Source organism: Lepisosteus platostomus, chromosome 4 (assembly GCF_059453375.1).
Source record: "Lepisosteus platostomus isolate fLepPlt1 chromosome 4, fLepPlt1.hap1, whole genome shotgun sequence".
NCBI classification, from domain to species: domain Eukaryota; kingdom Metazoa; phylum Chordata; class Actinopteri; order Semionotiformes; family Lepisosteidae; genus Lepisosteus; species Lepisosteus platostomus.
Genome location: NC_142614.1, coordinates 68,031,539 through 68,058,440, shown reverse-complemented (window position 1 = coordinate 68,058,440; position 26,902 = coordinate 68,031,539). Strand labels below are relative to the sequence as shown.

The 26,902-nt window shown below is 41.9% G+C and overlaps 1 protein-coding gene across 1 annotated transcript in view; it reads right to left on the bottom strand.

Moving 5' to 3' along the window:
• Positions 1-26,902, bottom strand: part of scarb2c (scavenger receptor class B, member 2c) — a 35,023-nt gene that overhangs the window by 1,544 nt on the left and 6,577 nt on the right. Inside the window, exons 4-11 of the mRNA XM_088630410.1 lie at positions 24,941-25,132; positions 24,131-24,222; positions 22,872-22,991; positions 22,067-22,236; positions 21,239-21,357; positions 12,993-13,066; positions 3,720-3,771; positions 1,481-1,633 (exon numbers count right to left, since the gene is read on the bottom strand). Of these exons, the coding sequence (XP_088486536.1) occupies positions 1,481-1,633; positions 3,720-3,771; positions 12,993-13,066; positions 21,239-21,357; positions 22,067-22,236; positions 22,872-22,991; positions 24,131-24,222; positions 24,941-25,132 (972 nt within the window). The remainder of the gene's footprint in view (positions 1-1,480; positions 1,634-3,719; positions 3,772-12,992; positions 13,067-21,238; positions 21,358-22,066; positions 22,237-22,871; positions 22,992-24,130; positions 24,223-24,940; positions 25,133-26,902) is intronic.

The window sequence follows — 26,902 nt, the reverse complement described above, 5'->3', positions numbered from 1 at the left end:
TAACTAGATAGGATTAAAGACAATAGAATAATAGCGACTTAACACGTTTCGAAACATTTCTCCCCCTTTCTTTCTTTACATTTTTTCTTTCCTTTTCAATTTTGTTTAATTGAAAGGCATTCATGCAACCAGTGCATTTTGTATGATCACAAGCATACGCAAAGGAAATTATAGTAAAACACCCCGTCCCCAAAGAAACAGGAAGAAAAAAAAACATATCACAGAATGAGTCACAGATTTCATCTGGTGCCTTGCTTAAAACTAAAAAACAATGTTATACTGGATTCATAATAGCACTGCATAGAGCCAAGACGTTTGTCAGAAATAACTGGGTGAAAATGTAACTGCATATTGACAACAGCATTCTGTTCCTTGCATAGGTGTTAGAGGCCCCTGGGACCATAGAGAGACCTTCAGTTTCCCTGGGGTATAAAAGGAACCAATACAGAAATCACTGATGATCCTGCACCACCCTGGTTAAGGTCAGGGAGCTCTCCAAAGACTGCAGGCAAATCGTCACAGACCTCCACAAGATGGAGAATCTACCTCCGTCTACTGTAGTGGACATTTCTAAGAAACTGGGGGCTATTGGTGTAGTGGCAACCCTGTCAGGAGAAGGAAGGAAGTTTTTCAGAGTGTTTCAGAGAAGTGGAGCTTCTCTGTTTTAAGAACGATTGCTCACGTAAATTGTACATGGCCCAAGCAGGAAAAGCTTTTCTTTGAATTGGTTAACAATTCTCCTCATCTCCCTCGTCGCACTAACGTGAGTGATGAAATAGCTGGAGTAAAGTTCAGATCCCGGAAAGGAACAAGGAAAAGTGAATTCCCTGATGAAAGGCAGAAAGAGGAAGCACAATGTTCCGGCCGTTGAACCTCCTTCAGATGTGAGGGACAGAGAGAGGAAGGAAGCAGGGATATAAAGCACAGCAGAGCAAAGGACAGAGCAGGTGAGCAAGAGTGTCCACACAAAGGGAGATCTGGGAGAAAAGTGAGAAGTGGGTTAAATCTGGAAACGAATGGAGATGTTTTAAGAATGAAGTCTATTATTAAGGTAAGGGGGAAGCCATGATCCGGGTTTAAGGATAATCTTGGCTTCTGATGTGTTACTGGAGAAGGAGTCCTGAAATCCAAAGTCACTGATCTTTCACCCCTCTCCCTTCGCCTGCTCAGTGCACAGTCTCACCTACAGTGTCCCTCGTCCTCCTGTGTTTTATTTCCTTGTTACCTTTCTCTCTCTTCCTCTCACTTGAAGAAGGCTCCACAACTGAAAAGCTTATTTTTTCTGGGGTTTTTTCCCCCCCAGTGTGAAATAAGCCTTTACTTGTTCCTTTGTAGCCAGCGCTTGCTGACACAGCTCCCCACCCGGACACGTTCAGACCCCGCCTTCGTCTCTCGCTCCAGGGCTACTTCACAGCTGTAAGGTGGTGTAACCGCAGACTGGGTACAACACATTGTGGCCCCATGAGACTCAGGAACTCACCTCTGAGACACGGCACTTGCATAAGAGTACCAGGAAGACGATGCCCAGGAGAATCCCCAGGGCGATGATGATGAAGGGGATGTTAATGACCACGCTGGCTTGCTGCAGCACACTCCCCACTTTGCCTGCCGAGCTGTCATCTATCAGCACGCTCTAAAGGAACAATGACAAACAATGACACATGGCATGGAAACAAACCTATCCTCAGCTTTAACCTGCTTTCCGGTGAAGTCGTGTTAAAGACCACCTTAGCTGCGTCATAGCTGTGAATTTCATTGTCAGGATCAACCAGAGAGAAGAGACAGTGGCTGAGATTTAATGTGCATCTGTGGACATATCTGGCACAAACCCTAAAGCTCTGTCTGTGGGAACAAACGTACACGTAGAAGCAGTGGGAAGAAGTCACTCCCTTCTTATGGAAACCTAGAGTATTTTCCAAGGATTTCAACACGTGTCATTTTGAAACCTGGAAGCAATTTCTTTTGGTCTGGACAGCTCAGCTAGGGACAGAGGGCTGTATTACAAAACAAAGCTAGAGAACGTCAGCCAAAGCAATAAAAAAAAAATCCCTCCAAAATTACTTAGCAGAATCTTCAAAAGTAATGTTTCTGTGAATTCAAATTGGACTTTTCACCACACTTGTTCTCTGTAATGAAACACAATTATAAAGGAACGGCATAAAATGAAAATATATGAAAGAGTGAACTTAAAAACCCTTGTTTTCACTTATTATAGCATCCTCGGGCATTTCCATGAGCCCTTGGCTTAAAGGTATAATGCTCTGCACTCCGTTCCAGTTTTATGGAACTCCTGCAGTACAATATCAGCAACCTTAGTCAAGATGGCCTGAGCAAAAGCAAAAAGCATGACCAGATACTACTCAGCTGAGATAACCAATTAAGGTCAGTCTTCTAATTTGGCAGTACAGCAAATAATATTTGTTCCAGGCTATTTCTGTGCCCATTTTACTCCTAAATACCTCATAGAACCGGCCAAACAGACCTGTTATCACTACATCATGTAAGGAACAACCAGAGGAACATTACTGCGTGTGGCATGGGGCTGAACTTAATGGCAAAGGCAGGAGAAGAAATTGAAAAAACAACCTTTTCTCCAAAGTGATTGTTTGCGGATAGAAAGAATATGTGAGAATATGTGAGAGCAAAAAACTAAAATCAACAGATTCGGTGGTAAGAGTGTTTTGCAATTTGATTCAGTGATTTTTTCTCTTGCATGCGACTCGAATCCGTGGCTGGAAAGAGCAGCGATGGGCGGACAATCCCCAGACCGTTATTCGGCAGGTCAGAAGGCTCTCTCGTGTTTGAAACAGGAGACAGTTTCCAAACGCTTCACTGTCTGCTCTTTTAAGGTGAAGGGCAGTTATTTCTTAACTAGACATTCAGTCTGCTTTTTTACTGACATTGCATTTTCTAAACAATTTGGCTTTGGGATCATGGAATATAGCCACAACAGATGGGACAGTAAAACGCTCTAAAGGTTACAAGTCCTGGATGGGACAGTGTACTTATATACCCTTGAGCGAGGTACAGTACTTCACTCAGGCTACTGCAGTATAAGCCATTCTGTATAAATGGATCTGCTGTCAGCACTGTAAATTTAATACACAAAAGTTGAGCATTCATGTACACAAAGCTCTGTCAAAGACAAAGTAACTTTACAGAGAAGAGAGCTGCAAGGTTCTCATTACAAATTTTTTTAAACGGGATTTAGTGTGCCTGTAGGCTTATTTAACAGTAGCATATTACAGGTTGTTCAGATAACATCACAGAGGCTGTAGAGCAGCAATTTTAAACCAATAACGGGAATTTTATGGATTAAAAAAAGCATGGATTATAGACTGGGAGGCATTAAATATGCAACAAATAAGCACTGGACCCAGTAGCATTTGTTGCATTTTAAAGCCTCCCATAATAATAATTATAATGATGACAGTGGACTGCAGGCATTGACATTGCATTTTAATTACAAAACCGTTTTAATGTATTTGAAGGCAAATGTGTTAGACCACGTGTAGCTGTGCTGGTGGCTTTTATATAAATCGTTGACTGGTATTATAACTTTGATGGATTTTCTGCTATCAGAAATGAAAGCATACAGTATGTGAAGCACTGTTAATTTTAAAATACTGTCTCTTACAGACATCAGATTAATCACCTGGCAATCTCACAACAATAAACTACAGTACTAATGGGGCACAAAATAGTGAAAACGGTCTTACCTCATTAAGGTACATCACAGGTAACACCACAGTTTTTACATTGCCTGTCTGACTGCAAAAAAAAAGAGAATAAAATGCTGTTGAGATAACAATTAAACAGCAAACTTACTAATTTAAAGGGAATGTCTCTCAATTGCTTGTTTTCACTCATAGAAATCATCCTCACAGAAAGAATTACAACTACTGTGGGATACATTCTGCTAGGGAATCTTAAAAAACAGTTTAATAAACCTATTTTTTTTCTTTTTTCCTGTGTCCGAGTTCCTGATTCTTCACAGGTTCTTTATCAGGCTTATTGTTGCAATTCTGTTCCTGCAGGTAATAATAACACTAAAGCTCCGTTTAACCAAACAAATCAATTGTGAGACGTTCATTCACAACGACAACCTGGAGAACAACTTGGCCACACAGACCCGTTATCACTACATCACGTGAGGGACAACCAGAGGAACATTACTGCGTGTGGCATGGGGCTGAACTTAATGGCAACGCCAGGAGAAGAAACTGAAAATACAAAACAAAAAATTGTTTGCAGATACAGAGGATGTGTTAAGAGAAAAATATTTTGCAATTTGATTCAGTGATTTTTTCTCTTGCATGCGACTCGAACCCGTGGCTAGAAAAGAGCAGCGATGGGCGGACAATCCCCAGACCGTTATTCGGCAGGTCAGAAGGCTCTCTCGTGTTTGAAACAGGAGACGGTTTCCAAACGCTTCACTGTCTTCTCTTTTAAGGTGAGGCTTGTTACTTGTTTATGTAACAGGGCATTTTTCCCGGAGCAATCTGACCGATGTAGACAACTCTAGGGAACGAAACCAGTGTCCCAACCAACATTTGAATCCACACCCTTCCAGGTACAAGGCCAAAGCTTTGAACAGACTGCTGCTCCACTCACACGAAACAGGTACGATTCAGGTATCGACACTGTCCTCTTACTCGTTTACTGATGTTGGACAAGGCTTCCTGGAAACAAGTGCTAAGGCCAGCGCTGACAATATATAAGTACAGTTTTTTTCCTCCCTGCTGAAGAAGGCAGTCAAGGAATGGGAGGTTTTCAAGGCTGACTCCCACGGCAACCTGCTCCCCAGCTAGGGCCATTAGAGACACTGCACATTTCTCCAGCTTTTTTTAACTCAGTCTGGCTTCGGAATTCAGAACCCCCGTCACTGCATTTGCATTTGGACACAGGAGAAAGAAAGACACCCAAGACACTGACTTGTGCTGTTGCGCACCAGATACATACTAGGCATCACTGTAGTTAATTCTGTGCTTACAGCAGATGGAGAGGGTGTATACTGACACTACATGGTCTCATTTATTTTTAATTACACTGGAGACTTGGGGGTGGGAGTGTGGTTAAAGAAAAAGTCCTTTTACACATAGAAGCGGCAAATATTACACTCAGGTGCCAAGAATGTGCATTTTAAATATCAAACGGGTGGTAATGGACTGGAGTAAACAATGCATGAGAAATATCTCGGAGTTTATATGGACTCTTCACTTTTATCAGCCACGTGGTGTGGGAAAGGCCAACAGAATGCTTGTAAATAGCGCAGAAACAGTCCGTGTCAGCCTGGACAGCTGCATTTGATCGTTCACCACTTCTTTCGTAATTAGTCCCTCTTTTGCTTTTTTCCCTTCTCTGTGGGCTGCCTTTCAGAGCGGCAAGCTGTTTGGCATTTAGTGCTTGTGTTCTGTTAAGTCCAAGCACAGTTCTAGAAGTTTACTGAAGTGACGCTGTGACAAGCAGATCCATCCATCCATCCATCTATTCTGTAACCACAGTATCCAAGACAGGGCTGCCTATCCCAGCATGCAACGGATGCAAGGCAGGTTCACAGGACAGACAGACAAACCAACACACTCACACCAGAGCCAATTTTCCCCAGAGGCCAAATAGCCTACTAGTTTGTCTCTGCACTGTGTGGGGGAACAGCAGCACCCGGAGGAAACTCATGTGAGCCTGGGGAGAAAATGTGCATAAGCACCCCAGGAGCTGATCCCAGGGCCCTAGTGTGGCGAGGCAGTACTGTACTGCGAACTACCACACCACCATGCCACCTGCGACAAGAACATGTCAGCTGGAACGCTGCGGTGAAAGTTTTGGTCATCACACTACCAGGGTGATTTTGCCGCTTTACCGGCAGCTCGGAAGAAAGCAACCAGATTACAACCACTCCAGGCCTTCAGGACACGTCAAAGGTCCTGTAGTTTGAAAACGGTATCATTTCAGCCTGAAACAAAACATGACCTGGGAGATTTTTAGCAGGCCGCTCAGACGTGTAAAACTTAATGACAAAGCCACTGCCGGGCAGGGACAGTGAGGTGAATTAGTGAGTGAGCCTCTCCCTGCCCCCTGCCCGGGTACCCACCACCCAGCATCTGCGCCTCGACCCAGTCTTGCTTCTATATTGTAACGAGATTGCTCCAGGTTCTGTGTCAGCAAGGTGGGGAATGACAGGCTGGAGATGACTTCACAGGCTCGCTGTTCTAGTGCCTGAAGCAGTACAGTGGGACGTGCTACTCAAAGGGGCAGATCAAAATGCAGGCATTCTGTTCATGCTGTTTATTTTAGCTGATTACTATAGGTTTGTGATGAACTAACACAAATAACAGTGATCAATTTTATTTTTATTAACTTAAAGCCAATGCATTAATACTTCTATTACCATAGACTTATGCGTTTTAACTATACATACTACTTACTGTAGTACATTAAGCGACAATACAGGGGTGGACGTGGTTATATGTATATTTGGCTATTTGTAATGGTTCTCTGTATCGAACTCTCTCAATTGTTGAGCCTGTACCTTTAATTTATGTAGAATTGCAATTCTACCATTGCTATGTTCCTCTGCATCTACAAAAAACCGATTAATTTTCTGGAAGTATTATATCTCTATAATTCTACCAATGTTGTTAGATACAGCATTATTTCATTATAAAAGGTCTTGGAGGACTTCTAATTTATAAACCTGTGCAATTCTCCCACTGACACGTTCGAAGAAAGTGCTCCATTGTACTTCATCTTGTGCCTATATTAAAAAATGAGAATCCCAATTCTGTCCAAAGTCTTCTATTTTGTTGTGAAGCCTAATGCTACAAAATGTTTTTCATGTTCCATTTTACAACCTGTATTACTAAATAAATATAAACTCCTAATGCTACATACAAGCTCTTAAAAATTAATAAACATTTCAACGACTTTTAATACCACTGAAATTCTTAACCAGAAAGATCTGTGAAACTTCCTGACCTTTTGTCTGCAGTTTTCTTACAAGGAAAGTACTCCGTTCACAACATGTTTTAGGAAAACTGCCCAAAGCCCTTCAAAAAGACTGAAAGGAAGTGAGAATGCAGGCAGCTGGCTCAGGTCTGATGAGCCAGCTGACATTTCAATGTCACAAATCTTCATCTGGTAGAGTGAATAGAAATAAAAACCAAACTGTAATTAATGATATTTCCATTTTCAATGGGTAATAACTTCACAGCTCTAAAAATAGACGAAAACCACTTCTAATCCCAAAAGCCAAGGAACAGAGTGACTCCAGGAGAATTTTTCTTGTGTTTGTGTTGCAGAAATAAAGGCCGCACAGGACAGTGCTGAAATATTACTCCCACTGAAACAGCAAAGACTCTTTGTACAAACATTTTTTCCTCTAAGACATGCAAGGCAATGTAACACCAGCTGGATGAAATTACAAAGCTGTAAGTTTAAGATCTGTTGCAATTTTCAACATATGTGTACACAACCTAACTCCCCCTTTATTTGTAAATGGCTGACAATAAACTAGTTTTAAACTCTCTCATGCAAAGCACTACCTAACTGCTTGTTAGCGTGGCCGAGGAATTAAATGGTAGACGCACAAAATAACCACCTATCATTTGCAATCGTTTCTAAATACTGTTCCTGGCAGCCTGACCACAACCACAAAAACAAGGTTTCAATTAACAACTTAATGAGTTCAATAAAATACTGCCAGCTTTACGTGATCTTTGATCAAAAACAAATTACGTTGTTAATGTAGAGCAACAAACCTTCAGTATGAAAACACGTTACATTGTTAGATTGTTAAAAACATCCAGTAGGTTTCTGTACAGTATGGTTATCTCACATTTCTTTTTCGATATATTCTTATTCCTGTGGGAGTATTTTCTTAAAGCCAGAAATGCTTTAACAAACCTGTGTCTAATGACCAAAAAAAAGCCAGGAATATAGAGAAAATGATGTAGTTAAAATGTCACATGAAAGTTTTGGGCACGAACCAAAAACAGAACAATTGCATTACAAACACGTCTCTTAATAACGCTCATATAATATAAATATTGTTTTCGTTACTTTTGTAAATGTACTATGTTACTCTATACTGCCAATCTGTACAATGGTATACTGTATATGATGTGAACATATTTCCTCTAAATCAATTATGTTGTTCAATCATGTAATTACACCTTTCACAATAACAAATTTATTAAACCACGTTATTGTAAGTCTCTTCGTTTGAGTCCACATCTGGTCTGGAGTTTTAACACTCAAGTGGGGAAATAAATAAACTGACGTACTTAACCATCTTTCAGGAGGAAATTAATTCAAGAGACTGGATACAACTAGAAGTAAACCACAAACATACACATCCTCTCTGGGGGTTAGATACCATCTGCAAATAAGGCATTTGTCCATCAAACAAACTATCACCTGTGAAAATTGTTATTAATATATCTGCTAATTGATTGCAGGTTAGACCCTAAACACTACAGTTTTGTGTAATGCGTATTTTGATGATCTGTTATTGTTATGCCGCCATTTTAACAAGTTGAAGATCAAAAACCGATTGTGTAGCCCTTCAGCAAAAACGTGTGCGTCCGCCACACAGGATCACACTCTCCTGACCCAAGAGGGTCTGTCTTTAGAAGACAGCTTTTCGGATGGTCAATACTGGAGGGCCGAAAAACAACTACATCGAAGCAAATACGACTGCAGCAAGAAACGAAGCCTACCAGAATAACGAACCAATTTAATTTCAGCTGAACGTTCAAGTGAGGAAGGTTATTGTTAGGAGCAGCTGCAGGATGCGCCAGCACTACAAAGCTCGTTTCGGTTCCTGAAAGAAAACACCCTTGCTTACTGGCAACGAACGACATTTGTCCACTTGAACTGTCAGATATGCCCTTGCTCTGCCTCGCAGCAGCGACGGAGCGCACATGCCGGACAGAGGAGGTCACCGCGCCGGCCGACGTTTCCTTGCGAGCTGCGTGGGCCGTCCGCCACGGCCAGCCGAGGGTGGGCAGAGACGCGGGCGCAAACCGAAACGGGCGGTCACTTCTCGACCCCGAGCCACGACAACACCCAGACGGGTCTGGTGTAGAAGCACACACCCACGAAAGCCCGCAGCTTAAACAATACAAACTTCCCACATTCATCACAGCGTCCATAAAAATGACCCGAAACCTTCTATTTGTTCATGTGGCTGAGGGGGCTTGCAGCTTTGCTGCCGGTAATTTATAAGAAGCCCTTGCATTGTTACTGCTCTTCATCCTGAAATGCTTTACATATACAGCATGAGGAGCCCCACACCGTCCACCACTGACAGGCGGACCCACCTGCGTGACGCGGGGCTGTTCTTAAAATCTGCAGGCTGCGTCCATCGGCAGATCAGGGTGAGAAATGAGACGTCTCCTTCTCAGATGGATTAAAGAGCAGCTTTGCCGTTCAGCCAGCACGCTTTGGATAACACCTCTACTCTGATGAAAGCGCCCACCCTTTGATTTACAAACCCCCCCCCCCAGTTTGCAAATTTTCAACGTTTTCATAGCTCTTTTTTGCAGTTACTAAGAGGTGTGCACTACACTACTGTCGTGGCCTAACAGAAGATGCCAGTTTTACAGCGTGACCTCCCACAGCACAGCTCATGAGCGCGACATCGGTGTTCTTAGAATTTTTACAAATTATTTCCATCTATTTATCTAACTATTGTTCTAGAGTAAAAAGGGTAATTAACATTAGTAGGAAATTAACATAAATATTAGTGTTCCTACTTTGGTGATCCAGTGCTCTGGTAGGATAAAAATAACACTGTCTGATTTTCTATCTACTCATCATGAAACCTGATAAACTACTGATAACTAGTTTGCACCAAAACATTAAACAAATCCCATCCAGGTTCTGTCAAAGAACATTGCTACAAAATGAGTGCTTTGCACTGAAAGCAAAACCTAATCAGGAAACACAATCATGACAACAATACTTTATATTCAACAATCTGGTTTATAATGTGTTTTTGCCTTGATTGTTTAATCCAAGCTGCACTTGATATCTGCATTCTAAATAACACTACCAAACAGCACAGGAAAGAAATTAATGTCAGAAAAACAGGCATCTTTTCTGCACACACATTTGTCTTCCACATAATTTTGAGATGAGCAGGTTTTGAATTCTTGCAGTTTGAACAACATGGGCCAACCACTCATGGGGACATGTGGAATTATTCACTGGGCTTTAAACAAAAAAGATGTTGATTTACTACATACCTGTTGCTGAACAGGCCGAAACACCACACTAAGGACAAAGCAATCTGATTAAATGCTGCTTCTGGTCTTAGTATATATGGAGGTTGATGTGGCAACACAGACATAAAAGGGCCATGAAAATAAAAGTGACTCAATCTTTGAAAAGTACAAATGGTTCTTACTTCATAATGACAACAACAACAACAACAACAACAACTGCTACAGAATGACCCTCACATCTCAGCTGCCTTAAAAACCATGATGAAGAGATAAGCTACACTGTCTCCCAGGCACATCACATGCTGCATGGAAAAACAGATTTACTTTAAGGGTCTCAATTACCCTTTAAACTTCTATTCTTATCGTTAGCAATTATACTTTACCAAGCCAAACCGTGGCTTTTTGTTGCCAATTTAATGGCGCATTCCAAAAACTACTGTTAATTAACGCCTCAATTTTACCACTGGGGAAAATCCCCAGGAAATGTTGATTACCCGACTGAATAGATCCCACCCGGTGGAATATCTCTGACAGTTTTTTAATTCTAGAGTGCGGGACAGTCAAAAAATGTTAAAACATTTCTATGATACGGTGGAATTAAATCGGGCGGCCACCACAGTTCAAATCATGACATTATGATGGGAAGCAATCGGAATTAATTTAAGACTTGTCATGTGCAAAGAACATGCTAGCAACAAGAGTCAGAAATCCAGAAGTGGAGTGAGGGGAGGGTACTGCGGTTATGTGAGAATATTTCTAAAACAGCAGATACCAGCCGAAGAGGCAAGCAAGTAAAAACTTCACGGCCTAGACAAACAGTATGTAGGTGTCTTTAGTCACACAGGAAAAGGTTGCAGAACCGAGAAATATACAAGAAATGATGCATCAGCACACCTAGGCATAATTTCAACATAATACCACCCCGCCAAGGATTTAATGAACGACATTGCCTTTATGAATGTTTCATTTTAGGCCTATCAACACCGAAATGGCCCCGTCACAGGATCTGTTTAAAGCACTGACTTGTGTTGGCAGTTAACTGGACACTGCCGGGCAAATTAGGCTGTTAAAGAAGAATCTGAAAATTCCCCACCATTAATAACAAAACTGTGCAAAACATCTTTCATTGTACTGCTGCCTCAAAAAGGTACAGGGTCACGCAGCAGTTACTTCCAGAGGATCATTCTGAGATGGTTACCCACTTGAGAAGATTAAAGGGTTGTTTGTTCCCGGATATAAACAGATATTTACATGTCAGTTTCCGTTTGTGTCACACTCTCACTGCGTTGCCTGCAAAAATTCTGTCCTGGCACAAACTTTCAAAAGCTCTAAGCCTGTGTAGAAGATGCAGTCGAGGAGAGACTGAGAGACGTGAGCAAAACCAGAAGCGTCGTGTCTACTCCAGTCCAGCCCACTAGAGAACAAGAACCCAGCCTTTCAGCCGCAGCTCTCAAGAATGGTGCCATCTGACCAGGAGGCACTGATTCCTTTGCTTCTGTGTTTTCTAGCTCCAACAAAACTGAATCCTCTTTTCCCAAACTAAGGTCATGCTAGTACACTTCAATAACGACAACGCCCTGCCCCTTGCTGGAACAGCCCATTCATGCTTTTACAGGTACGTTCAGAACAAACAAAAAAGACTAGATTTTGGGGGCAAAATAACCTCCTACAGGACTTTTCCAATGTGGTTTTACAGAATAAAGGACACATGGAAAACACTAATAACACAAAACAAGGGAGCCAGCAGTCATATCACCCTGCAGCTCACAGCTGGCAGCCCACTGAAGCTCAGCAGGTGTGAGCCTGACCAGTACCTGGATGTGAAACTTCCTGGAAAAAACTAAGGTTGCTGCTGGAAGAGGTGTTAGTGGGGCCAGTAGGGGGCGCTCACCCTGCGGTCTGTGTGGTCCTAATGCCCCAGTGACGGGGACACTATACTGTAAAAAGGCACCGTCCTTTGGATGAGACGTAAAGCCAAGGCCCTGACTCTCTGTGGTCATTAAAAATCCAAGGTTGTTTCTCAAAAAGAGTAGGGGTGTCACCCTGACATCCTGGCCAGATTTCCCATTGGCCCTTAACAATCATGGCCTCCTAATAATAAACTTGGATCAGGACAGATCCAAGTTTTGAAAATGGGCAACACTCTTTACCAGACATCTGTGCATTTCAGTGCTTTTCTGGATCTTTACCCTGATGGGCATCTTGGAACTGTGTAACAAGACAAATCCATCTGTAAGGTCTTCCAAGTGTCCTGGCACGAATTTTCGGTTTGAATTCGAAAGCAATAAAAGAGTTTGCTCTCAGCTCAGGCCGAGATCTGTGAGAGTTGGAGCCAATGTCACTAGCTTGTGACTGGAACTCCACCCCCCCAAGAGACAGAGCCCTAGTGGCACAACACCGCCAGATATAGGGCTGGGGACCAGTCCACTAGTGGTCTCTGGGATTTCACCGAGATGGCAGCCCCTGCCACTTCCCAGGCACCCACAAGGGGGCGCTCCTCTCCACCGGCTAGCACTGAACCTCCAGTACCTCCCAGCGCCTCGATCAAGACCAACGGGCTGATGGGTCGCAGAGACAGAGGGGCCTGTCTGCTCTTGCTCCTTCGTCCTGCGGGCGTGCAGAGGTCTTCGCCGCACGATGACGGGTAACAACAGAGCCACCAAGGGCAGCTGGGAGGGCATTATAATAAAACAAAGCCGGGGGAGCCCTGAGCTCATGAATCAATTAACGTTGAATACCATTTTAAGAGTGAGTTTCTCAACTTACCTGAAAACATCAATTTTCTCAACGAAGACGTTCACCTGGATTCGCTTTGCTGCCCTCAACAGAATGCCCGTGAGCTGTGAAAAAAAACAAACACAAAAAGTTAATCTTGTAGGTTCTTTCACCAGAGTTAAATTAAGGCTAAAATGTTCATTCTTAATTAACCATGGTCTAGCGCAAAATTCTCTTTGAGCGTGACCCGTTTTCATGTTGACTGCACATTTTCGCAAAGTCGGACTTGAGATTTATTCCTTGCCAATGTTTAATACCAGAAAAGTGTTTTACCGCCATCTACCGTTTGTTTAAAGATCGAGCCGTTCCTGCAGCTCGATGCTCTTGCAGGATGAAAAGGAACACTCTGTGATGGGCACCGACGTGTCTGAACGAGAACAGTGTGTGGAGACTGTCAGCTCAGCATGCAGCTCCCTTCACACGTCAAGCTGAACACTAGGAGTCGGATGGGGTAAAGATCACCATCTTTCCAGCTTCCAAATAAATACTCCTTAGGCAAAAATCAGAATGTAAAAAACTATCAGGACAGCAAACGCTAGATAGAAAGATTGTATCACAGCAGGGTCCTTCTTTGTCGTCTCTGAAGTACTTTTTTCTAAAAGAACTCTGTGACTAGCTCTTAATTATCAAACACACACAACTTTCAATTAAATAGTGATGTGAAAAAATCCAAAGCAAAATCAACATTCTCCATTTGTTCACTTGTTTACCTTTAAAAACGGAGCACCGTTTGCAAGGGAATGGAATCCCTGAACTTCCAAGATTAACGTAAAAGTAAAATACCATCAGTCTACTAACCACAATTATTTGATGATCTGAAAAGGATCAGTTTTAAAACTTAAGCATGATATACAGAGCTCTCAAAAAGACACAGCACAATACAACATTGCCCACAAAATAAAAAAACACAGCAAAACCAAGAGCACAACAGAAATGCACATTAAAAAGCAGAGTGAAAATGGGTCTTCAAGGGCAATGTAAAGATGGTGTTCACAATCAGTCTCAAATAGATATGGGTACTGAGTTCCACAGTCGGGAGCTTAGCAAGAGAAGGTTCCATCGCCCATTGTGAGGATCCTGGTCTTTGGTAGAAGAAGACCTGAATTAGGAGATCTCATGCTATAAATCCTTTGGATAACCCTTTATAGAAGACTATTAAGTATATTAAATGTCAGCTTGACAAACTTAAGTCCATTCAACTTTCACTTTCAAAGGGAGTCTTCAACTTACACAAAACACAAATTTTATGCTGAGGGAGAGTAGTCAGCACACCAGACACACAGTTCTGGACACAATGAAGCCTTTTTAGTTTCTTAGTAGATAAGAATAATAAACATGGGAAGTCTAATGCCGATGAAATAAAATGTATAGATCAATTCTTCAGGATCAGAGACAGCAAAGACTAGAACTGAGAAGTGTTACACAGATGAAAATTAAAATACCCTCATGATGTTTTCAACACCAAAGTTTCTTCTTTGAAGGGCTTAATTCTAAGACATTTTCACAACAGCATCGAAACCACCAACTTTGCAAAGAGGCCTGCAAGGAGCCAAACCAAACAACCTCAAGTCTTATCAGATTTTACTTAAGTTCTGCTGCATACATGTCGTAAAAGCAGACAGGAAACTGTAAGTAAAGAATCACGTCAGTAGGATTTGAAAACAAATCGGACTGTCATTAGCACAACGGTACCACATTCATTATGTTGAATACTCTTACCTGGACACAATATAATATACTAAATAGCAAAAGTCTCTACACAGATCACTGTGTAAGTAACTAAGACATCACTGCATCTACAACAACCAAGGAAGGCAAGCACCAGGGATTCACGAAGGAGATTTCCATCTCACACAGTACAATGCCATGATTGATAGTACAGAAATGCATGGTATGGCACACAGGTATGGTAACAGATTTTAAGCCTGTAGGTACAAGACCAGATCTCAAGATCTCATGTTTTGGCTGTTGAGCCTTTTTCAAGAATTAATAGCTCAGGAGGACAAAGAACAGAGCAGTGAAAGCAGCTCCAAGTGAATGTCCTTCATGTTCACGATAGCCTGGTGAAGCCGATGGACATGGGGCACAGCTGCACAACCCCGCTCAGCTATTGCTAAGAGTCTGGTGTTCCCCATGGTCCCATGTGTGAGCCCAATTCATTGCCCCATCCACCCATTTTCTAAATGGCTTTATCCGACTCGGGGTCACAGGGGGAACTGTAGCCCATCCCGGCTAACAACAGGCGCAGGGCAGGACACACCGTGGATGGGACACCAGTCCATCGCAGGGCACACCCAGACACAAACACACTCACACCAGTGCCAATTTTCCCAGAGGTCAGTTAACCTACCGGTATGTTTTTGGACTGCAGGAGAGAACTGGAGCACCCAGAGGAAACCCAGGGCCCCTGTACTGGGAGACAGCAACGCTATCCACTGTGCCACTCCATGTTATTGGTCCACACTGTAGTTTTAATCATCATTTTTGCAGCTTAGAAACTGACATATTTAGCTGAAAAGCTTTTGTAAGTCTTTTGTAATGGAAACTAAAATAAAAATAAACACTGGAAACTAATTCTTTTGAACTAAAAGAATTAGTTTTCAGTGTTTATTTTCACAGATTTTTGCATATACTGTAAACCCAATACATTTAAGCACTACAGTTTGCCCACTCATTAAAATATATTTTGAGAAAGAATTTGCCAAGGAAAACGAAGGAAAAAACACAGACTGGCTTATCACTACGAAGTATGATAAAAATCATCCTTCTCCTTTACGGCTTGTAAACAGTACGGATAAGAGCACGTACTGTAAGTAGCAATGGACTTTGGATAGTGCTGGATAATTGTTTTCAGAAAAGATTCCCCAGAAAGCAAGGATGCCAACACCTCAGAAAACAATCCAGAAACAAACAAAAGGACCTCGATCCATGCCAGCCTGTCAAAAGGGGATTTTTGAAGTCCCTATTTTAGACACAAAGAGAGAAAGTACGGTACCAATACTGTTCAGTACAACATATAACACACAGCAAACAGTCCAAAAAGTCTGAAAACCTAACATTTCTTAAAATGAGAAGTTTAATAAAAAAAAGAAAACTACGCATGAGGAATTTTCTACTGAAAAGGTCATTTCTTTACCCAAATGATACTAACTGATTTTTTTACCTTGTACAGTCTTTCCAATCTGTTCTACCTCTCCTCCAGGATAAAAGAAACAAATCTGCAATAAGACCGTAAAAAAAACAGTAAAATGTTCAAAAACAGTAAGATGTTGAGCAGGGCTTTCTTCAAGACCCAACCCAGTGAGTCACCCTGCACTTCCTGGGTGCAAAAACCGCAACTTTGCCAGCTGCACATCTCTGCACTCAAAATGGATACACTGCACTATCACCTTTCAAACATCCATGACAGAGCGACATGACAAAAAATCGAGTCTGAAAAAAACTGAAAGCAAGGTTTGGAGAGAATAACACCTACAGTAGCAGAGCAGAGGAATTCTCTATTCCTATATGCTGAAATCCTACTTCTAATTGACCAACAAAGCAATATTTCTTATCTGCAGCTTACAGAACCTGGTACAACTTAGATTTTGATTATTTAACGACTGTGATAAAACTGCTTATCACAAAAAGGACTTCAGACTGAAAGAGCCCAGAGGAAGAGAGAGCTGGAGTTATTTTGAGCCACACTGACATGGGTGACCTGCTTTCATCATAACTAGGACCTTAGAAACCACAGTTTTATCACCTAGTGATATCTAAAAAAATATTCTTTACTCCCCCCTTGATGGGAAGCTCAATTTACATATTAAAAGGTTACTAATCAAGGTCATCAGATGCACATAGGTCAGAGTAATGAAAGTATTTCATTGGTTGCTAAACAACTGTTAAGCTAACAAGCTTAAATCTTCCAAACTACTGTAGGTTCACATTTTTCATGCTACAGAGGTCTTCGCCTTTTCTCAAGGGACAAACACTTCTGAACTGAATTTCCAATGAACCCTGCCCAAGCTGCTTCTGCAACATTACCGTTTTCCTGTTTATCTTTTGTAATTGATTAATACAGCCGAGAAACGTCCTGCTCTGAAATTTGAGCATTGAAGACAACCAAATAAATTGAATAACCAAGTAATATTAAAAAAAAATGAATTTCACAGAACCTCACTAAATACAATACCAAGATACATTACAGTGAGAAAAATGGAAGTTATATAAATTTAAACATCTGATACTTTAAACTAATAAAACAAATATCTGTGTACTTATTCTTGTGTAGTGTAACCAGCAAATTCTTATGATGTGTCAACTGTAATAAAATATTTTATTTTTTTATAAGGCCTTAAATGAGATCTATAAGCAACATAGAACAGATGTTCTGAGGCATTAAATGAATAATCACCTAAAAGGTCCAATAAACAAATTTACAATAATTTTTGTTAAACATCTAAAAAGCTCTTGATTCTTTTTTTCTACCAACAGGTCACTAAAAAAACTCAGCACGTTTTCCAGGTCTGGGCTTCTGTATTGCTTATGATGAATACGTGCTGATGAAGTAACGGGCTTGAGCGCCCTCTTGTGGCTCAGTTTGAATGTGCGCCTAAAACGGAAACGGATTCAACGCCGGTTTAGGACCGGCTTTAATGTCAATAACAATGAGTTTTAAACGACACTAGAAACTAAAATGTTTCTCTCCCGAGTGTTAATTCATAAGCCGGTAACAACTCGGTGTAATGATATATAGTTCAAGCAGGGAGCTACGTCAGCATGCGTAGGCTGCAAAAGTACAAGTAAAGGTGTATTCCCTGATGAAAAGAGAAGAAAAGAAACGCAACGTTTCGTCTGTGGAGCCTTCTTCGGGTGTAATGATGATATACAGCAGTGAAACTCGAATATACGGCAGTATTGTACATTTAATAGCGTCGTAAAGCAATCTGGTATACCGGTCTATTACGACAGGACAGAAAGTGTAAAAAGTTAGGTGAGCGGCTGTGAATAAATGAATCGCAGGAGCTACTGTAGGTGTTCATCAAAAGCCTGTTTCTTTATTGAACAATGAATGAACATTACGTGGTGCGAGAAGTGGGGGCTAATATAAAGCTCTGATTTATGTGAATCGACATGGATGCTTTGTAACCGCCCGAATTTTTCTAAATTCACGGGAACCGTTTGAGTGCAACTGGAGAGCATTCAGGCAGCAGTTCTCATTGTACATGCAAGCCAGCGGGGTGGAAAGCAGACAGCCCTGCTCCTCACAGCCAGCCAGCCTGCCACTGAGCTCTTCAACACATCTGTCTTCGCGAATCCAAGCGACAAGGACAAAGTCGACGAACACGGCTCGCCGAAGAAAAATGAGCCAGCCGAGAGGTGTGGGTTTTCATTACGCTGATTCAGAAACCGGGAGGAAAGCTTGCATTGCTTTCTGGTCGATCTGGAACGGAAAGGGCAGACGTGCAATATGACACGGGACCAGATTGTGTGGAGCGTACGCGACAGAAAAATCGAGAGAATGACTCCTGCTGGAGCCTGACCTTACTTCAGAAGATGCTGTTGAAAGATGCCAGGCCAGTGAACTTGAAATGAAAATGGAAATAACACGGTAACACGCGAAAGTGTGGCTGCTGGTGAGGCGTCAAGCACTGGCAGTAGAAGCACTGGGCAGCGCGCAGGTGAGGGCACTTCTAACTGCACCTGATGTGCTACTCAACACCAACCACGGCAATGTCCAGCGAGTGGAAAACAGTGCACAAAATGCACAGCAAAAAAATCACTTTGCTGAACAGTGTTTTTTTTTTTTCTAAAAAGGCCATGGAGGAAGGGCAATGTTTTGGAAGATACCGGTTTAAGTGAGACGTTATTTGTAGGCGTGATTTCACGCGACGACGTGCAGCAAGAAGAAAAAACGAATGCAAATGTAATTCAGAACGGATGTTCATGCAGCCATCAGAAACAAACAGGTGGTGACGCGGCAAATAAATGGAACGTCGAGTCCATGGAAACTGGACACTGGGGCAAACGTTAACCTAATCAATACAAGTGACACTAAAGCAACGAAAGGAAAGTCCCTTTGAAAGCAATGATGGGCAACACATTGACACAAAACGTACCGAAAGTACTGGTCAAGAATAAAGTGCATCACCTTGTGCTTGTAGTTGTTTCAGATGGGCATGAATCGCTACTAAGGGATGAGGCAGGCCTGTGAGGACGGAGTTAGTCAGAAGAGTGTTTCTTGCTAACAGTTCCAGTGCAGCAGTGACCTTGAACAGTGAAATGGCTGATGTCACAGTGCAGAGATTTCCTGATGTTTTCAAAGGATTTGCTACTCGGGCCAGTCACTTATGGATTTGAGCTCAAGACCGATGCTCAGCCTCAAGGGTTCCAGCGCCGCTACGAGAGCCACTAAAAAAAAAAAAAGCTGGACAGAATGACGCAGCTTGGGATTACTCGAAAGGCAGAAGAGCTCACAGAGCGGGTCGACTCCATGGCAGCTGTCAAAAAGCACGGCGAACGGCCAGGATGCGTGGATCGCAAGGGCGTGAACGCAAACGGAAAACGAGAGCATCGTCAAATCCCACAAGGAGAAGAAACCACCAGTTTCCAACCAAATGAGAGCCTGTCACGGGCTTCGGTAATTAAAATGAGATGAAGAGAGCACGAAGTATTGTACATTCAACATTCCTTTTGCCAGGTGCTCTTTTTTTGAGACTATCCTTTGGCCCAATCGCCGCCTCTGGAATTCTTCTTGGAGCAACGGAGCACATTGCCGAAGGTCTATTTAGATGATATTGTGGTGTGGGGAACAACACTGCCACAACATAATCAAAGACGGACTAAAACTCAACAGAGCAAAGTGTCAGTCAGGACTAAAAGAAAACGCATTGCTAGGTGATCGATTTTCTGAAGCACATGTGGAACCTGACACAGCTAAAGTGCAGCCCAGTCTTGCACCCGATGCATCCTGGGAGTGATCAGCTTCATCGGCAACTTCATATCAGACCTGTTTTCAAAAACGTCACAACTCCAACAGCTACTGCGCTGCACTAATGAATTCAAATTGACTGACAAACATGAACCACAGAACCAGTGCTGACCTTTCATTCATCTGGCAAAACTCCCAAGACTTAAATATGAGAGACAGAACCAAATAAATTCATAAATAGTGCAGAAATATATCACTGTCCTGAAGCCAAATGCAGAAACACGTGCATTGAAAAGAATCATAGAGAGGCTGCTATTTAATAGCAATTTGAATCGGCCAAAAGTAGCATAAAGTCTTGTTTTATATGATTTCCCCTTTTGTTAATTTATAATAGAAGTGAGAAGTGTTATGAAATGATCAGTTTCTAAAATTAAAATCCACACCCAAAGCATAAAACATATCCTCTACCCTGACTCTCAGCCCCCCAAGGCTGTGTGCTTAGCCCTGTCCTCTACTCCTTATTTACCCATGATTGTGTCGCCAGGCATAACTCAAACTCCATCATTAAGTTTGGGGACGATACAACAGTCATCGGCCTGATCACAGATGGAGAAGAGTCTGTGTACAGGGAGGAGGTTGAAACCCTGGCGGCATGGTGCCAGGAGAACAACCTCTCTCTTAACATTAGTAAGACTAAGGAGATGATTGTGGACTATAGGAAACACCAGGGAGGAGATCACATACCTTTTTATACCAATGGGACTGCAGTGGAGAGGGTTAGCAGTTTTACATTCCTGGGAGTTATATCACAGAGGACTTAACCTGGACCCACCACACGAACATCATGGTCCAAACAGCACAGCAGTGCCTGTCTTATCTCCGCAGGCTAAAGAAGTTCGGCATGCCGTCACATACAGTACCCAGACCAACTTCTACAGGTGCACTATTCAGAGTATCCTGACTGGCTGCATCACTGCCTGGTATGGGAGCTGGTCCGCCCGGGATCGCAAAGTACTGCAGAGGGTGGTGAAGTCAGCGCAGCTCATTACCGGCTGTGAGTTACCAGACATCCAGGATGTCTACTCAGCTAGACGTCTGAAGAAGTCCAGGTCCATTGTCAAGGACCCCAGTCATCCCAGTCACAAACTGTTTTCCCTCCTTTTTAAAGACATTTCATTGCCAGCAACTACTGTTGTATGCTGTATTGTATTGCATTTGATAAATAAACTTTGATTGACTGATTGAAAACAGTCAGGATGAGTAGCAAGAAAACGACAAAACCGCTGGGCTTCCCGACAGAATACTGTCCGAGCAAGTCACTTACTGGATTTATGTCCATGAAGGTTTCATGCTCCTCTTTATTGGGCTTCATCCCATGGATGTCATGAACAAATTGCTCTTCCGCCTGGTAGAAATGTGGAGAGGACACAATGATGGGTGCATCTGTTCAAGAGAAAAGGCGAAAAATGCTGTGAGCTTGTGGTAATTTTCTCTTTTCCCCAACTTAAGCGATAATACATTATGCACTGGTTCAACCATGGCAGACAAAAGTTCCACTACCGCATGTTTCGTAAATGTAACTGACGCAGGATTTGGCATCTGTTAAAATTACGTACTGTTTAGTCAGTAAGTCCCTATACAACATTATCCCATAAAGTGCAAAAATAAAGTTTTAAAAGCCTCCTGATTTTTGTAGGACAGTCTGGGTTTGTGTATACTTATCCACTTTCTAACCGTTTCAGTGGTTTTGTGGAAAACACTGCAAGAACAAAATCTAAAAAAGAACCCAAAAATTAATAATTGATTGGTAAGCGGGTTTTAGTGATGCACCCAAGGAGGTTATTACTGTGCACTGAGCAGTGCAGATTTATTCATACCCCTGGTGGAACAGGTACACAGCCATATTTGTCATGGAATGATTTTGGTTATGACTAATATGACTTTGATCAGTGCAATGCTGTTACAATTACAAGACAATGTTCTTAGATGTTTTAATGTGGGGCATATTATCCAGTATGTTATATATAATCCCTTCTCCTGAGTTGAAACTGCTGTTTTCTAGCAGCTTGGATACTTCAGAAACCTGAAAGACGGAGTGTGGGGTCATGGGGGAGGGGTTGGGACTCTGCTGACAGCTGGAAATCATTGGTACCTTGTTTGCAGACGCTGACATTTAAAAGCCCCGCAGGAAGACAGTTCCCAGGTGGAACGCAAAACCCCTCATTCTCCGTGGAATTAGCAAAAACATCTTTAGGCACCACAAAGCGCAAGGCAGGTAGATCTTTGATATAGACTTCCTTTTCAAATGTAACATACAGGGATCTGTAACAGAATGAAAACAGCTTTAACCCTCTGAAAAGAAACGTATACTCAAGCCTGACTGGAAGACGACAGGCATCACACTGCCTGAAACATCTTTTAAAACTCGGAGCAAAAATAAGCAGGGATCTCGCTACAATTTAGAATCTACTAAAACAAAAAAAGACACGTAGTCTGTGGTTTTCTTCAGGAGGATGATGATATCTATAATCTATGTCACATGCAGAAAAGGACGTTACGCTTTGTTGTGGCAGATGGTCAGCACTGTATGACTGAAATGATGCAATGCACTGAAATTGCTGTGCTGCACATTTTAAAACAAAAACAAAAAGTGCAGAAGGTCACTATTAGCAATACTGAAACATGGATAGTATCAATGTAAAATCTCGCTTTCTTTTTTTTTGCTCTGACGTTGTATGTTATTCTTTGTTTAAGTAGCTTACGCCCTCCAATCCTACGTCAAAGCCAATTACATCCTTTCACTCACTAACGGACTGGGCCAAACACCATCTGGCAGACCTTACAGCAACAGCTGTAGAGAAGCCAACAGCATCCTCACATGACTCACACTGCACAAGGCCAGGCTGACCGGTTGGAAGAACACAGGGAAATAAAACGGTCAACACTGATGGACAAACCTGCAGATGTCAGAAGCAAAGATCTGGAGTGTTTCGTTCTTGGTTATGAGAGGGTGGAAGGAGGCTGCGTTAGTCCCGTTGATCGCGTTACAGGTTTCGGTGCTCCACCACTGCAGAGAGCTGGGAGTGGCACAAAAACAGAACAGCAACATCATCCACACGGACAGTAGGGTTGGATAGTACCAGACAGATAATTCTCCCATTCCCTTCTCTCCTTTCAATGACCATTTACCTCCTGCTAAAGCACATTTTTATGGCTTTCATGAACCTTTGAAAAATCTAGATAACACCAAATACCTTCACCTACCGGTAAAAAGATTTAATTGGATATATTTGTTGTCCAGTTCTTGTATTCTTGAGGGATCTTAACCGATTTATGGATATAAACAAGTGCCTGACATTTTGGAGGCAACATTTTTTCTTCAGCCGGTAAGCAGATGTTAGAAAAAGAAAGCAAAAAGACTTTATGGCCGATCTAGTGAGGTGTATGGTTCAGTACACTCGTTTTCTGTACAATTAGATGTATAGTTGTCTCTGCACTGGAGGTTACAAGGTCACACCCCTTAATGCTCTTGGTTCTTGGTAGAGCAAGTGTGTTTCACTTCTGGAATGACAGGCTTTTAAAATCTTTTAAAGTTGACCTACAGAATGCATTTGCTTTGGAAAATGACTGAATCAGATCAAGTAATCCTCACAAGTCAGTAAAGGCACTTAATCCATCCACCCATCCATTTTCTGATTGCTTTATCCAATACAGGGTGGAGGGGGAGCTATCCCAGCAAGCAATGGGTGCAGAGTTGGATGCATCCTGGATGGGACTCTAGCCCAGTGCAATGCACACTCTCGCACCAGGGTCAAATTCCCCAGAAAACCAATTCACACACTAGTACACCTTTGGACTGTGGGAGGAAACCCATGTGAACACGAGGGGGACATACAAACTCTGCGCAGACAACACCCCATGTCCAGAATTGAACACAGAGCCCAGCACCGTGAGCCTGGCACTAACCACTGCGCCATCTAATATTGCAGCATATTACTACAGCCAATACCAGTCAAAGCTAAAGGACTGAGGCACTTAAAAATGAAGGCTGAAGGCCCCTGATTCCCACGAAGGAAAATGGCAGAAGAAATGCGAGTCAGTCAGGCTTTACACAAACCAAATGATAAGCTTTTTTAAGAACTTAAGGAACAGTCAGTGAAAATCTGACCTTCAAGGAAAATACTGTCCCCAATGCAATGCCATTTTTTCTCTTTACCTCTGACCATTCCATTCCACGATTCGGGCAAAGTCCTTATAGTTCTCTTCTCCGGATAGGATCACATATTCACCATCAGCAGTGGCGTTTTTCTAGAAAGTCACACATTAAAAATGGGGCATCAGTAGAGTCCCGTTTTCATCTGGGACAGAACCACACACGGACTGCAGGAAGGCTGCCTTTAGACACTGTCACACCGAACAGAACAATCTCTAATAATCATTCTTATTCTTAAGGAAGCAGTGTTTCTACAGTAATTACTGCCTTTTTGACTCCATTGTAAAGAAAAGTCTGTGGTAAATATTTGACATTTCAAAGCAAACTTGTGGCAATGCATGCATGTCATGAAAGCACGCTGGACTCAGAACACCCAGCAAAAACGACTGTGTTCCAGTGGCACAGGGAGTCATATACACTCACAGCTTCAGTGTGACAAAATCAGTCACATTATTGACAAACTGTCTTTCATAAACCATGGCCACAGATAACACATAACACTGTGCCTTGGGGCAACCTTGTTGTGAAAGGAGCTATGTAAAAATACATTGAATTGATAACGGATATCTTTATAGATACAACACTCAAAAAATGAATCACCAGTAGACCTACACAATAGCTACCAGCAGTCAGTTTTTGTCTTTTCAGCGGCCAAATTCTTTAATACAATTAAATTCTCCTTCAAACTAGGACAAGCCCCTGCCGATTCAGTCATTAATTAAGCCAGTTCTGTATTTTGCTAGACCTCCTTACAAATTGGTCTTGAACATAAACCCACCTTTGTTTATCCTGAGCAGCAACAAACCTACTCACCTTATAAAAAAGCCCAAAGGATTCCTCCACTTCTGGACGGAGTTTATGAATGACGGACAGCAAATCATCTATATACCCCCACAGCAGCTCATGAACCGTGCGGGTTGTGAAAAGGCCAATATTTTTGGACTTCATGTAAGATGAGATGATGTTACTGATCAAAGAAGACGTTTTAAATTTTTCCATCACTGTCTGTAAAAAAAAAAGATAAAAAGGTTAACTGTGTATTTTATAATTTAAAAAAAACAGGCAAATACACATGCAGATAAAGGCATTTACCCTTGACAGAGATTCAGTCTTTCCAATGCAGTGAAGCTTTAAATTAGATAAGATCCATCATGGCCATCTCTATTCATGATTTTTCTATATACAGCTAGTCGTACTACGTGATGTTTTTGTTCTGTAATTCCTCTTTGGGTATGCATCTTACTGTCCTTGTATTAATGTTACTTTTAATTCACTACAGTGTTGTCTTTGACATTTTTCTTCAGTTTCTGCAGAGATTTGGCTTATAAAACTGAAACGATGGGATGGGATATTAGCTGTGTCCTGGTTTCTCTAAAACAAAGCAATGCTATAAAAGAAGGAAAAATGCTAAAGCTGAATATTGTGCAAGTACCAAAGTGCCAATCACCCACAATGCCAATCTCTTACATAGAGGATGTAATTGACCTCATTTTCTGTAGACATCAACTTAAGACTTTTTACCCACTTCTGTTATATAAATGTCAGCACAATAATGCACATTTATTTAAAGAAAGATGTCATCACAGTTCAGCTCTCACAGATGCAGTATGAAACCGATATTTCCCTCGTGTTCTGAAAATTTCACAAGCACAGACGTGTCGAAACGTATCACTTGAGGGTGACTCAGGCAGGTCAGATTGTGCAAGATCCCCTAAGGAACTGCAATCTGGACCCCAGGGATGGCACACCTACAGTACTCTTACAAACCGTTATATGGACTCTTTAACGGGCAAATAGTTAGGACTTAATTTTGTCATCCTTTTACATTCTGCTGACACTACCTTTGAAAAAACATAGTTAGGAACCACTGAGTTCATTGTGCTCTTAATACTTCTAACCATGTTTCCATTGTCCACTACTGCTGTTTTTGGAAAAACACTTCATCAGGACAGTTGAAAGAATGTGCTGGATCTGTCAGGGTGGAAGAGCTGCAGTGAATCTGGCTTTCCAATAGAAAGCTACAGAGTATCTTACTATCTCCTACTTTATTACTGTACTTCTGATTTACTGAAAACCTGCCCAAGGACACATTCACACGAGGGTCAAGATATGCACTATGGCAGGCAAAACCAAATAATTCCAAAAGGCACAAAGTTCACCTATGTGGGTTAATGAATTACTCTTTAAAAATAGACTGACATGGAATACCTGAATTGTTAATTATAGCATCGGAATTTTATAAATGACAGTTTTCCAATTTACAGAACATTAAACACCTGTTAAATTGCTTGAAAAACGGACACAGTAACCTTGATAGGTGCCTGTCACCTGACGTTCTTATTTTGTCTTTTAATTCCTTGTTAAAGGAAAGGGAGATTTATTTAAAAAATATGTTTTAATCTTGGGTCGATTTGACCTTTGAGCATTATACAGTATATCCGTTTTGAAGACAGTAAACCTAAAGCAGAAAACCTTAGGTTTCCGAGAGGTGGAACTCAGCCCTCACAGATCAGACAGCAGGGGTCAATTAGAATAGAATCCACTTAAAAAGTGGAGAGTTCTGGTCAGGGGACAAGGATGATGGAACGGACACAGATCTACATTGAGAAACTTTCCCACTGGGTGATTTTATCATCTTTTTTGTGAAATACCTCTTGCAAAACACAACCTATGGAAGCCCATTACCGCCAGGGAGTAAAAAAAAAACGCACTATAGTATCTCAGAATTCCGATTCATTGCCAATGCATTGAGGCACGAACTAGGGTGGGAGCGGC